Source organism: Labeo rohita, chromosome 9 (genome assembly GCF_022985175.1).
Source record: "Labeo rohita strain BAU-BD-2019 chromosome 9, IGBB_LRoh.1.0, whole genome shotgun sequence".
NCBI classification, from domain to species: Eukaryota; Metazoa; Chordata; class Actinopteri; order Cypriniformes; family Cyprinidae; genus Labeo; species Labeo rohita.
The window spans coordinates 14,678,055-14,691,721 of record NC_066877.1 but is presented as its reverse complement, the minus strand read 5'-3'; the positions used below and the strand labels follow the sequence as shown (position 1 = coordinate 14,691,721).

The 13,667-nt window shown below is 37.8% G+C and overlaps 1 protein-coding gene across 5 annotated transcripts in view; it reads right to left on the bottom strand.

The window, feature by feature from the left end:
* Nucleotides 1-1,543: 1,543 nt before the first annotated feature.
* rev1 (REV1 DNA directed polymerase) overlaps nucleotides 1,544-13,667 on the bottom strand; it is a 48,017-nt gene continuing 35,893 nt past the window's right edge. For 3 of the 5 annotated variants that reach the window (XM_051118853.1, XM_051118854.1, XM_051118852.1), the window contains 17 exons: nucleotides 12,557-13,263; nucleotides 12,327-12,431; nucleotides 12,131-12,247; nucleotides 11,888-12,014; nucleotides 9,872-10,000; nucleotides 9,612-9,766; nucleotides 9,112-9,231; nucleotides 8,501-8,721; nucleotides 8,216-8,388; nucleotides 6,177-6,418; nucleotides 5,740-5,936; nucleotides 4,730-4,963; nucleotides 4,511-4,622; nucleotides 2,387-2,583; nucleotides 2,101-2,242; nucleotides 1,910-2,012; nucleotides 1,544-1,781 (listed from right to left, as the gene is read on the bottom strand). In XM_051118853.1, coding sequence (XP_050974810.1) covers nucleotides 1,670-1,781; nucleotides 1,910-2,012; nucleotides 2,101-2,242; nucleotides 2,387-2,583; nucleotides 4,511-4,622; nucleotides 4,730-4,963; nucleotides 5,740-5,936; nucleotides 6,177-6,418; nucleotides 8,216-8,388; nucleotides 8,501-8,721; nucleotides 9,112-9,231; nucleotides 9,612-9,766; nucleotides 9,872-10,000; nucleotides 11,888-12,014; nucleotides 12,131-12,247; nucleotides 12,327-12,431; nucleotides 12,557-13,263 — 3,193 coding nt within the window. In that variant the 3' untranslated portion in view covers nucleotides 1,544-1,669. Of the gene's footprint in view, nucleotides 1,782-1,909; nucleotides 2,013-2,100; nucleotides 2,243-2,386; nucleotides 2,584-4,198; nucleotides 4,430-4,510; nucleotides 4,623-4,729; nucleotides 4,964-5,739; nucleotides 5,937-6,176; nucleotides 6,419-8,215; nucleotides 8,389-8,500; nucleotides 8,722-9,111; nucleotides 9,232-9,611; nucleotides 9,767-9,871; nucleotides 10,001-11,887; nucleotides 12,015-12,130; nucleotides 12,248-12,326; nucleotides 12,432-12,556; nucleotides 13,264-13,667 lie in introns of those variants that run through there. The other 2 variants (XM_051118855.1, XM_051118856.1) reach the window with 2 other exon arrangements.

Below are 13,667 nucleotides of genomic sequence, written 5' to 3'. Positions count from 1 at the left end.
ACCCTCAGATTCCTGATTTTCAAATTGCTGTATTTCGACCAAATATTGTCCTATCCTAGCAAACCGTACATCAATGACAAGCTTATTTATTCAGTTTTCAGATGATATATAGATGTATAATGTATAATCTCAATGTATAAATCTCAACCCTGGCTGGTTTTGTGGTCCAGAGTTATAAATTATAAATACAAACATAAAACAGTTAAAAAAACCAAGACAGTATCACTTATCCAAATTTATTTGCAAATTTAGAAAACATACAAATTATGTCACAGCTTCAGGTCTTCAGGCACGGGTCATTCTGTCATGACAGATTTTTGACCAAATACTAATTTTGAGGCCTTCCTCTCTGTAATGTCATGAAAATGCGAGATAATAACAATGTCTGTCTCTCGAGCAGCTTCATAAAACCAAGAAAGTACAAACTTTAAGGAGTCAAGTGCATTCTGTTTATACATAAAACCTACATTGAACAGGAATTGAGAGGAAAATGCTTAATTTGAAATGTTGCACTTAAGTATCCACCTAGACCTATTATTATGCAGTTCACATCCACCTGACTGAAAAACCCTTCCTTTCTTTTAGCACCACATCCATAAATTTAGAATAAGACACTAAGAAGCATGACAAGACATTTGAAATTTAGTAAAATTAACCTGGCCAATGTTTTAATCTTTCTCTTCATAAATATTTATCTCTCTCTCTTAGCTCTTTTACACATACGGACAAACATACAATAAGAAACAATAACAAGGAGTAATATTTTTTTCTAGAAAAACATAAATGTTAGCTTTACATAAAATGTTAGTATCCACATGCTAAACTGACTTTAATAGAAGAGGTTGTTTTCTTGATTTCCACTTTTAACATCTCGGACTGACCCATAAAAGGCAAATAACATGCCACTCCATTCTGCTTTGCTACAAAGTCTGTAAATATTTCTGAGGCTTTTAAGATAAACATATTCTGGAGTACAAGAAATGAAGACAAGAAAGACAAAAAAGAAAAAAAATCGAACGGAAAGCAATCAGGCTTGCTTTGCTTGGTTTAGGACAGTCAGTGCATTTAAAACATTCAAAACATTTCTGGTAACACTTTATAACCAGGCTGTACATGTTAATATTAGTTAACCCAATAGTTAACATGAACTAAAAATCAATAATGCTTTAACCAAGATTAATAAGTGCTATAAAATTTTTACATATACATCTTTAAATGCTACAAAATGTAGTGTATGTTAATATTGGTTAATGCATTGATAACTAAGAAGAACTAGTAAAACTGTACATGTATGAATTAACAATATCCAAGATTAATAAAGCTGTCAAAAATGATTCATTGTTAGTTCACGACACTTAATGCGTTAACTGACGCTAACAAGTACAACCTGATAGAAAGGTGTTACCAAAATACCTCTAGACATTATTCTAGAGAACTGACATCATGATGAAAGAAAAACTCAGTGTTCAGCTGCTTCTGAATGTAGCTGGTATGCTAATCTGTTCCTCATCATTCCTCATTGGCATGATCTTGTAATCCTCTGTTCTCTGAGAAGCTGAGAAGAGGACAAGCGATGCTACAATGATTGGCAGACTCGAGTGGTTTTGTTGTCATGATGAGGTGGCAGGTCTGGGCTGATGTCACAGTGACTGAGGTTAGGACGGTCCTCCTATGAGATCTTTAGAGTGCTACCATAGGTTTGTTGTACCACTACCTGCACATTGTCAAGGATGAAGTCAAAGGCCATGCTCCATACGGACTCTGAGGACTGCTGCATAAGTCTGCAACCAACAGTTAAGACAATGAAATGGTTTAATTAGAAAGTCCCAATCAAGCTATACTACTGGTGAGATTTATAATGCATTTGTGTTTATTGTAGGACTTGGCAAGGGAAAATTCAGAACAATACCTCTTCATGTATTTGATGACAAGGTAGAGTTTCTCAAGGTCTTTATCTTCCACAAGTTCTGTGCAGTACTTTACCACCTGGAGAATGTCCTCTTCCATTGGTTCTGTGAATACGCAGCACCACACAAATAAACCAACTGCACAAATCAAATATATGCTGGCATTTAAAAAGGTCTTGCTGTTCGTCCATACCTGAGATGGTGGTGACCCATTCACGAAGCAGAGTTCTGATGTCACTGAATTCATAAGCTCCAGCTAGGGTTGGGACTGGGCGGGGAGTAAATTTGGACAGCGTCTCTGGGACATCTGTGCTCGGGCACTGTGCATTTTCAGTCTACCAATGAAAAACATCTCAGATAAATACTTTTTTCCCCCTAAAATTGTCAAAATTGTGAACACAGATGTATTTAGAGTGCATCAAGTGGCTGAAGATATAAAATAAAAACAGGAAAATATTATAACTGGACTAGAGGCTTACTTTGAGGCCTGGCTGTTTGAGTGGCAAAGGAAGCGTTTTGGAGGGGCTGGATTTGGCAGGACTGTTTTCAGGAAATAGTTTTTTTAGTGGACTTGGACCCTTTTTGGCAGGACTAGCATTTCTCTTTTTGTAGCGGCGCTTCAGTTTCCCCACTGCAGGCTGCTTTAGTTGAGGAAATGGGTTTTTTTGTTCGACTACTGAAACGAGAGAAAGGTTAGAGACAATGTGTATGGGGTGTGGTAGTGGTTGATTACTTACAGCTGATTAGATAGTTTGAAAAACTCAGTTTACTTCACTTTTCAACGCAAAATTAATATAGCTGATATAGCTGAAGAAATTAACTTAAACTCATTTTTATGCACACAGTTAAACTATTATCTACATGCAAAGGAACATGCTCCGACATGTGGCCTTGAAGGAAAACACTCTTCAAGAGACAATACACCAATCAGGCATAACAATGTGACCACCTTCCTAATATTGTGTTGGTCCTAATATTGATGACCCATCGAGGCATAGACTCCACTAGACCCCTGAAGGTGTGCAGTGGTACCTGGCACCAAGATATTAGCAGCAGATCATTTAACCCTTAAAGACCTAGACCATTTTCAGGGCACCTGACATGCCTGCACTTTTCTTTGCTTTTTCAGACCTGTTCTAGCAGTCAGCATCAAGTGCTATATACATTGTAAACAGGAGAACTTAAAGTTTTAGTCTAGCTAATTTAAAGTCCCAATTTTCCTTTTGTCTTCTCTAAGAATGAATGAATTTCCAAAATTTTAAGAAAATCGCAAGCAACAATTGGAGGTTTTCTACCGTGTACTCAAACAGAAACTCCTGAAGTTTGGATGTTTTTCTTTAGAAAGTTGTATTTGGGCATGTTACACTTCCAAATAAAATTTTGTCTACATATAACATTCCCCAAGCAAGTTACAGCTATTTATTACAATATTGTTACAGGCGCTTTTCAGTGGGAAAAAAAAATAAAATAAAAAAAAATGAGTTTTTCAGAAAAGTATAATTTTTTAATCAAGAGTAATACAAACAATGCTGGAAGTAGCGAAAATGGATTTGTGCAACAAATATACAAACAGTGCAAATGATTCACAAACTACACACAAAATGAGATAAAATATACAGAGTGCAACAGAAAAAGCAAATGATCTTTATAAACTATATATAAATAATTTTACCGGGACAGCGCATAGCCACGTTAAAACATAAATTCCAATTCGTTATCTGATATGTAATGCTGTTTCATCCTTGTTTTTGGTTTGTTTTCTGTTGTGTGTTTTTCTGTGGTTTCTCAGAGAGTGCTTCATGCAAATGTGTTATTTTGTGTTTGTTTTCATGCACACACAACGCATTTTACTTTCACTTTGTGTTTGTTTAAATTTCCAAAGAAACATGCTAATTGGTGGTTCGAAAGTCCAAAACCTATGTTTATCGGTTGAATAGATGACAGTTTGAACCAATCTGAGCACGGGGGTGGGACTAAGCGTCAACAATGGTTCCTGTTTGGCTCAAAGGAACAAAATGCATTGCTTTCTTCTGACGAATCAATGCGATCAAAATGTGACAAAGTAATCACATTCACTACGGAGCCTCTGAATATCCAAATGAGAAAAAAACAAAGTGATATGGGAAAAAACAGAGAATCACAGCTTTGTGGTACTTTTTAAAACTTTCATATTGGAGTAGCGGTTCAAAAGTCATTAAATATTTAAGAACAACAGTTATTTTAGAGAAGTAACGAAGTTCAAAGGAGAAGGAGTTCACTTCCCGAACAGATAATGTACTCACCCTATTGGCATCCAAGATGTTCATGCTTTTCTTTCTTCAGTCGTAAAGAAATTATGTTTTTTGAGGAAAACATTTCAGGAATTATCTCCATATAGTGGACTGACAACTGCAGACCGGGAACACCCCACAAGAGCTGCTGTTTTGGAGATGCTTGAGGACAAAATGTTCACTTGCTGCCTAATATATCCCACTCAGTAACAGGTGCCGTGATGAAGCGATTATCAGTGTTATTCACTTCACCTGTCAGTGGTCATAATGTTATGCCTGATTGGTGTATATGTATATATATTTTAACTATTCACAATACTTATTTTTACTCACCAGCAATGCTTTGAGCTTGAGCATGGACTTGAGCGTTTCCCTTGTTTCTATAAGCAGAGCACAGCTCTTCCTGAAGCTCTTTGGGAAGAGCTGCAAACACATCTGGGTCAACCTGTTAAAAGTTCAGTAGTGTTAGGATATATAAAATACTAGTTTCTGATGGTCAATGTAACATCATTTCATGTTTACTCCTGTAGTTGGGATGATAACAGCATGTACCTCGGAGAAGTCAGGTAGCTCTAGTATAATGCCCGTTGTGCATGGTTGACCTGGCTGGTTTGGGAGCTGCAGTACAAGGGTGCCAAGCGATGGACCTGGAGGTGGAGAGGAGGAGGTTCGAGGTGGGGTTGAGAGATGAAACGAGGTGCTAGGCTGCTCCTCTCTTTGTCTCCAGGTCTGCTCTACCTGTTTCCTTATGTCTACAGGTAAAGCCTCTAAAACAGACTGGTCCACCTGAAACAAGAGGGAAAACATTTTTTTTTGATATGGTACAGCTTAGAAGATTTTTGATGAAATCTGTGAGCTTTCTGACCCTGCATAAACAGTAATGTCATGTGATATCAGTGGTTCAGCTTAAATTTTATGAAGCTGTGAGAAAACAAAGAAAACATAAATAACAATTTGATTCAAAAATTTATTCTCTTCCATGTCAGTCTTCGACTTGCGTTTACGAGGGTACCAGGACGTATGCATGTACATTGTAAACAAGGCATAGCGCATCCAGGTTTTATGGCGGAACGCCAGCTCCTGTGTCAGCAGCACCACACGCATGCGTCGTAGTGCTTTTGTTAAATTGTTGAATAAAGTTATTTTTGTTTTCTTTGCACACAAAAAGTATTTTGGCAGCTTTATAAAATTAAGGTTGAGCCACTGACGTCACATGGAGTCTTGGACTATTTTAACGATGTCCTTACTACCTTTCTAGGTCATGAACGTGGTAGTACTATTGCTGCCTATGCAGGATCAGATCTAGGATTTCATCAAAAACATCTTAATTTGCGTTCTGAAGATGAACAAAGGTCTTATGGGTTTGGTAAGATATGAGGGTGAGTAATGACAGAATGGAATTTTTGGGTAAACAAACACTTTAGTAGCATTGTCAACAACACTCAGACCTACAGGAAGTACTAAACTTGTGTATTTGCTCAAATACTTTTTATATTGAAATAAAATACAGAAAGTTTTCTTCTTTTTGTTCCTGAGGTGCATTCAAGCGAGGAGATTCTAACCTGAGAGGGAGACGGCACCTCAATGCTGATGTTTAGGCATGTCCTGACATGGTTGGGGGTGTGTGGATGGTAAGGTCCTCCTTTACTCGTTCCAGGCATTGGATCTGAGCTGGTGGACGGTGTTGGTGATGACGGAGGGGTAACTCTCTCCTGACTGGAGGAAAAAGCTCTGGCTGAAGAAGGGCCGGGTAAATCATCTAAAATACAAGCAACAAGGAAGGTATGTTAAGAGTTAGACACCAACATAAATCCTACACATATTCTATAAATTCAGGGTTCTTCATATCTGGCCCTGCAGAGTTTGAACACAACTGAGTGAGAAAATCAAGATATTTAGAGTAACCGGTAGGTGTGTTTGATCAGGGTTAGATCTAAACTCTGCAGGACAGTCCAGGGCTAGATTTAAAAAAACCCTGTTCTAATCACACTGCTCTGACCTTGTGGTAGAGGGTCTTTCTTGGGGCTGTGGGCAGGCTGTTTGGCCAGCAGCAGGTCTTTGATCGAGCGACCACGAGAGAGGCCTTGTCCTGATGGGTCTGCATGTGATCCCTCCAACTGCTGCACCTGCAGTCCCACTCCCCTCATGTCCTTTACATCCAACTTCATGGCATGGAATAGCTTAATGGCCTCTGCTGCAATCAGCTGACCACTGTCTGTAGGCTGAGCTAGTAAAGCAGACCTGCAATGTGACAGAAATTAGATACTCTCAAGTGTATATCAAAAATAGAGTTTGCTTATCAGTCAATATTAAAGATTTTAATTAAAGGTAATTACATCTGTATTGGATGATACTGGATGTTTGGTAACACTTTATTTTACAGTTGCTTAACTAGTTGCTTATTAGCATGCATATTACCAGAATATTAGTACTAATTAAGCACATATTAATTCCTTATTCTATATGACCTTATTCCACATCCCTAATACCGAAATTTAACTACTACCTTACTAACTATTAATATGCAGCAAATTAGGAATTTATTGAGGGAAAGTCATAGTTAATAATAAATAAGTGTCCCCTATTCTAAAGTGTAACCGGATGTTAAATTGTGCATGCTTGTTTTTGCTTTTTTTCTGCATTTTAAATTTTAAATACCTTCGCTGTCACATAACTTAAAAGTTAATATTGAAAAACACTAATAATTTTCTTAATTTTTTTCTTTTTAAAAAATTATTTTTACTTGGATCAGAGTTTATACAGATACTATAAAATGAAATTCCAGGACTTTCAGGGCCTTTTCAAGCACTACTTTTTTGGTTTTCGAGGACTTCAGAGATCTCACTTATCGAACAATGCCTTCCATTTCAAATTCTAAAAAAAGAGAAACAGATAAATAGAAATATACAAATAAAAAATATGGCAAAAGTGCAGCACATGCAAAGTATTACTACTAAAGTATTACAAAGCATACTACACTTTTATAGTAAAAGCTCTGTTCATTTTCACTGTTAAAAATCAGAAAAAAGATTTGTGAAATTGCTCTAAAATCCTGATCTGAAAGAGATTATTTGCAAACCCGATCTGAATCGAATGATTCACAATTTGCACCCCGAATTTCCGATCTAAAGCAAAAGACCCGCTCCGAGGTTCTGGACTTCAAAACGCGTTTCGCAAATCATTTGATTTGAATCATTCAATTCGTTAAATGATTCGCAAACCCACTCTGATCTAAATCGAATGAGTTGGGATACTCTCTCCGAAGTCCCGACCTGAATCAAATGATTCACAATATACGAATTTCCAATCTAAATCAAATGATTTGCGATATGCGATTTGAAGTCCCCGATCTGAAACAAATGATTTGCGATATACGATCAGATTGGAGCGCTTCAAAACAGTGAATCATTTTGCGACACAATGGTTTAACTGATTCAGAGTTTCGAAAAAGCTCAATTTCACCCATCGCCCATCATATGTGCTTTTTAAAATCATTACAAGCAATGTCGAAAAATTCAAAAACCAATGACTCTTCTAATTTTTTCTGGTTTTTGCTAGTGAATCACTTGAAATTCACTGAAGTCATGAGTTTGAATCAATCAAAGCGGTTCCAGTGTAAATGACTTAATTGATTTGGGTTATCTGTTACTCTTTTGGCATCATCAGCCATGTTTACATGACACTGTCAGTCCTACTACTGGCTTAGCTTGGTTGTTTTCTGACATTAACTGAAATAAGTAAAAAAGTAAGATATTTTTTGAATTGCGTAAAAAGAGATTGACAAAATTAAACACTTGTCTTTCAATAATTCAAGCACTTTTCAAGTACCTCTTCAGGAATATTGCTATTTTCAAGGATTTAAAGTCAAATTCTAGTACTTCATGCACTTTAAGCACCTTGTACGAACCCTGTCGGATGCAAGTCACAATAAAAATCTGTTGCTGCATCTGTTAATTATTTGTCAGCACATCAATACCCAAAAAACAAAGGGACTGATTATTTGATAAGACGGTGTTAATTTATCCTGGAGCAAGTCACCTGGCAAAGTTGTCACATATCCCATGGCCACCATATTTGGCTGGCTCTACAGGAGCCCCTGGTTTCCGCATCATGACCTTCAGTGTAATCCGGCGACCTCTAAGCCCCGCCCCCTCCAACCTCTTCTGCACCTCCATAGACAGGTTTGAAAGGAACGACTCAGCCTCTTCAACCTAGCAAAGTATTAGAGGTGATGGGAAACTCATGAGAGAGGTCAACAGACTGAGGACAATGACAGATACTGGATGATTTGCAATGATTGCAGTAACTTGTATACTTCAAAACCTGTGTGAACCGAATGTTGTAGTTCATCTCTGCAGACACAGACTTCCTCTCCTTCTCACTGCGTACAGGCCTGTCATCCAGTCCTCTGCAAAAGCGAAAAAGGGTCTGTCCTGTCCTTGGCCCAAACTCCCTCTGCAGTCGAGAAATGGACAACTGCTGCAGGTCACCGCAGGCACTCACACCCAGGGAGGTCAGCTTGGAGCTCATTGAGCGACCCACACCTGCACATAAGAACACAGAAGCCCTCTAAATGTTATATTCTTCAAACAATCCTGAAAAAATGTGTCATAGTTTCCACAAAAATATTAAGCAGAACAACTGTTTTCAACAGAATTTGTTTTTTTCTGAGCACCAGCATATTCTAATGATTTTTGACGGGTCATGTGACATTGAATACTGGAGTAATGGCTGAATAAATTCATGTTTTGAAGCATTTTAAAAGAGAAAAAAGTTATTTTAGATTGTAATATTTTCATAACGTTATTGCTTTTACTGTATTTTTTCTTAAATAAATGCAGTCTTTGTAAGAATAAGAGATGACAATTTTAAAAAACCATACCAAACTACCTAAACTTTTGAACGGTAGTTAATGCAGGATGCTCAGTTCTCACCAGGCAAACTGGAGACAGGTTGGTCCCTGATAAAATCATCCACTTCCTCTGGTCTTAGAAAGTACTGCCCATTTGGTTTTGCCTTACGGGTTGCCATCCGAGCAAGAAGGATGTTGGAACCTAATAAGAAGTATAAGGGAAGCTATTAGAGATGAAAAAGCACTAGCAACTTCATTACAATAAAACACACTTTACACTTACACATATCACTCATGTTGTTCCCAACATCTATGACTTCTGTGGAAGGTGAATTTTTAAAGACTATCCTGGCCACTCTTTTTAGTTAAAAGCAAGTAAATGAGGACTGGAACTCTGGAATATTGGTTATGACTTTTACGCTACTTTTATGGAGCCTTTACATCCTTTCAAAACTCTTATTGATTGCTGCATGTGATTAACTTATTGATTAACTGCATGTGACAGAGAGCAGCACATTTTGAAAGATGAAAGAAAGTCAAAGGTTTGGAACAAAATAAGGATCGGTAAATAAATTCTCTTACCCATTCCAACTGAGGCACAGCAACCAGTTTTCTCCTTTATGTCTTCACGGATGGCCCGTGCCAGATCATCAGGTGTAACCCCCAGCTCAACCAGAAGATTTGTGGCATCTACCAGTGCCTCATCACAACTTAGTGCCTCAATGTTATGAGTGTAACTATAAAACGAAGCAACCGAAGCAAGAGAATTGTTGCATTTGTCTACTGGGTTTAGGAATAATGTAGCAATCCAACAAAGTTGTAACAAACATTATATCTAGTACCTGGCCAGGGTTTCATACATGGAGAGTGCTACCTCTTTATATGCCTGGAAGTCATATGGGACAGACTGCAGATCAGGACAGAGCTGCTTAGCCCGGCCAAAGAACATGCCGTTTCGCACACCAGCCTGCCTGTAAGAGGAAAACAGAGTAACAGGTACTGCTGGAAGTCATACTGTATTAAAGGAGAAGTTCACTTCCAGAACAAAAATTTACAGATAATGTACTCACCCCCTTGTCATCCAAGATGTTCATGTCTGTCTTCAGTCATAAAGAAATTATGTTTCTTGAGGAAAACATTTCAGGAATGTTCTCCATATAGTGAACTTCTATGGTGCCCGCAAGTTTGAACTTCCAAAATGCGGTTTAAATGCAGCTTCAAAGGGATTTAAATTATCCCAGCCGAGAAAAAAAGGGTTTTACATAGCAAAACGATTGGTTATTTTCTAAAACAAAATAAAGTTTTTTTTTTTAAAAGGTCTTTTTTTTTGTGTTTTTTTGGGTTTTTTTTTCATTTTTTCGCTAGATAAGACCCTTCTTCCTCAGCTGGGATTGTTTAGAGCCCTTTGAAGCTGCATTTAAACTGCAGTTTGGAAGTTTAAACACGTGGGCACCATAGAAGTCCACTATATGGAGAGAAATCCTGAAATATTTTCCTCAAGAAACAATTTCTTTACGACTGAAGAAAGAAAGACATGAACATCTTGGATGACAAGGGGATGAGTAAAGTTCTGTTCTGCTAACACCGTGTCTACACTGGACGCAACCATTGTCGCGCCGCAACGGCTAAAGTCTGTCTACACTGGACGCGACAAAGCGGCCATTGCAAATCATTTGAACTTTGTGTGAGCACGTCCTAAATAGAATGTGGTAGCAGTTTACTGTTGGGGATTTGTCGTGTTGCATCCTGTGTAGACAGCATCAATGATTATAATGGGTTCTATTGTATTTTGTCGCGTCGCACCGTGCCACTTGCATCCGGTGTAGACACGGTGTTAGCAGTACATTTGTTTAGCAGTACATTTGTTCGTTCGTGTTTAACGCCATGCCAGCTTCTGTGGCCATTTTCATGGTGAGAAATATTTATTGCTTTATTATAGAAGGTTTTTTACAAGTTATTTTTTCTAAAGGCTCCAAAATTACATTTGGCTTATCCCTGTTAAAAATTTCTTCATAAGAGTTAACTGAATAAAAAAAAGTTTTCTTACAAGGGTTAAAATCAGCAAAATCTAATAAAACATGCTTCAGGGATAAAGGGTTTTGACAGAGAAAACACGTTGGAGGATCTTCTCATAGTATTAAAAACTTGTGTGTCATTCTTAAATGACCTTTTTTACAGTGGGTATAAACAGTCTGGTCCCATTAGTTGGAAAAATGACAGAATGTCTTTTGAAAAATATTTATGGTGTCTATTAGACTGTTCGCTCTGAATGCATCTATATAAGTGGTTCTCAACCAGGGGGCCACAAAATAAGACAAAATAAGCATTAAAATAAGCTTAAAAGTGTGACTTGAAATGTCATTAACATTTTCTAGTTGTACAAAGCTCCAAAATATTTAATTAGGTTGACATTCTAAAGTAATTAAAAAAAACTTTATACAGTAAAACACAAACATCTAAATTAAAAAGAGTGGGATCCCAGAAGAACATTCAGCTTATGAAGCCTCTGTAATTCTGAAACTTATTTTAATTTGAATTATAATTATTTTAGCTTTATTTAATCTGAAGTACACTCCTAGCTTCTCCAAATTAGAAAACAAAACTGTCATTACAGCAGATATACCAATGGAAACCTACAATATTAGCCAAAATGATGGGGGCCTTTAAATATTTCTGTGGACAACGAAGGACAATAAAATTTAAAAAGCTGAGAGCCACTAATCTAGTACTTGCTAATTTACTCCTAAACATTTTCAATATGGAATGGATGTTTAGTAGATACAGACATGTCAATTTTACAGTCTTTTTTGGGGGGTCCATACTGCACAAGAAAGGAGACTTATGTTTAAAATGAATACCTGGCCTCGTAACTGCAAGATGCAATCTCGGCCATGGAAAGAGCAGCCAGGTCCAGATCCACTCCATTACTGGGAACTTCCTCATCATGTGGAGATGGGGTCATCTCAAGATCACCATCTGTCTTCTCTAAATCAGAAAGAACAATGGTCACTTAGATTCAAACTTCAAAAACTACATAATAAATTCATTCCGGACTTCAAGCGAAATTTAACCAACATCTTGCTTCTAGAATCTGGACTTACCTTTCCTATACTGTTGCTGTTTCCTCTGGTAGTACTGAAACTCAAGCTGAGGATTTGCACCAGGTCGCTGTGGAACACGGCCTGGACCGCGGTTACTTGTCACCGCAACTGGTTTCCCTGGAGTACAGATTGATTATCAGTAAATCTCAGTTTATCAGGTGCTATCAAAGTCAACAAGCTGCAACAACAAACTTACCTATGAGATCTGGTCGGTGTCTGATCCCTACAGACACAAAGAAGCAGTCCATATCCACATGAAGTATGCAGGACTGACGCACCTGAGGAGCAGCCATTAAGGAACCTGGGCCAAGGAGAAAGACACAAAAAAAATTTTTTTTTTTTTTTTTTTTTTTTTTTCCATAACAAAAAACGCATGCTTCTCAACAACAAAGAAATACACAAACATAAATCACAAAAACAAGATACCTGAACTGCAATTAGCTTTGAGCTTCTTCAGTTTCTCTTTTCCAGAAAAAACAGCTCCTCCTGCAGCTCTCCTCTTGCTCTGAAGAGTGTTGACGTACTCTGAGAACTCATTCCGCCACGTAGAAATATGATGCAGCCTTGAGTGAGAAAAGAACTCGGATATGATTCCAGCCTCTGCTCCCTGGCCCGACCTTCCTGGCTGATTGCTCGAGTCTGCAAGAGTGGAGGAGTTAGGGGTCATGTGATAGCTCCCATTGAGTCGAACTCTTGTCTGATCGTGCAGATTCTTCTTCTGAGGAGCAAATGAAGTTCCTGGATTAGATGTTGGTTTTGGATGGAGGTCCTTTTGCATATTGTGAAGACCAGCCTGCTTTGCAGGACTGGCAGAGGATATTAAGGACCTCTGACGGGAATTTGCTTTTGACCCAGCAGAAGAGCAACTGGGCTCCTCACTATCCCTGCTTTCAGCCTGTGGGAGGTGAGACGGATGGGACCCTGCATCAACAACATGTGGAGGATGTTCTGCAAAAGAGTCCTGAGGCTTTAAGGCACCATTCACAGGGTGTACATAGCCGTTAGTTAAAGTGTCTTGTGAGCCTCTTGGCAAAAGGGCACAGGTGTCTTCATCATCATCATCTCCATCATGAATCCCATTAACCCTAGGCCTCTCTGCATCGTTCACAGAAATGATGCTACAGGAACCATTTCTGCCAGACAAGATGAGAGAGGATAAAAAAAAAAACAATGTTAAGTAAATTACAAAAATGTTTTTTAAATATATAAGAAGGGTGTAAAAACTTGGAGCAGTCTTATCTGACAGTAGGCTAATCCAGACAAATTGAAAATGTACTGTCCCATTATGGCAGACAACCAATAAATAGAACTGTATTAAAATTCTATGCTTTTTTCTAAAAAAAACAACAAACAAAAACAAATATATACAACATAAATAATACACATTTTTAAATTCCCTAAAGATTACATTTATTAAATTATTATTATTAATTTATTAGTGTTTTTGCAGACTGCTACATCACAACAAACACAATCTAAAAACCAAAAAATTAAATAAAATTAATTTGTTGTGCTGCAAGTTATTATATATTGGATC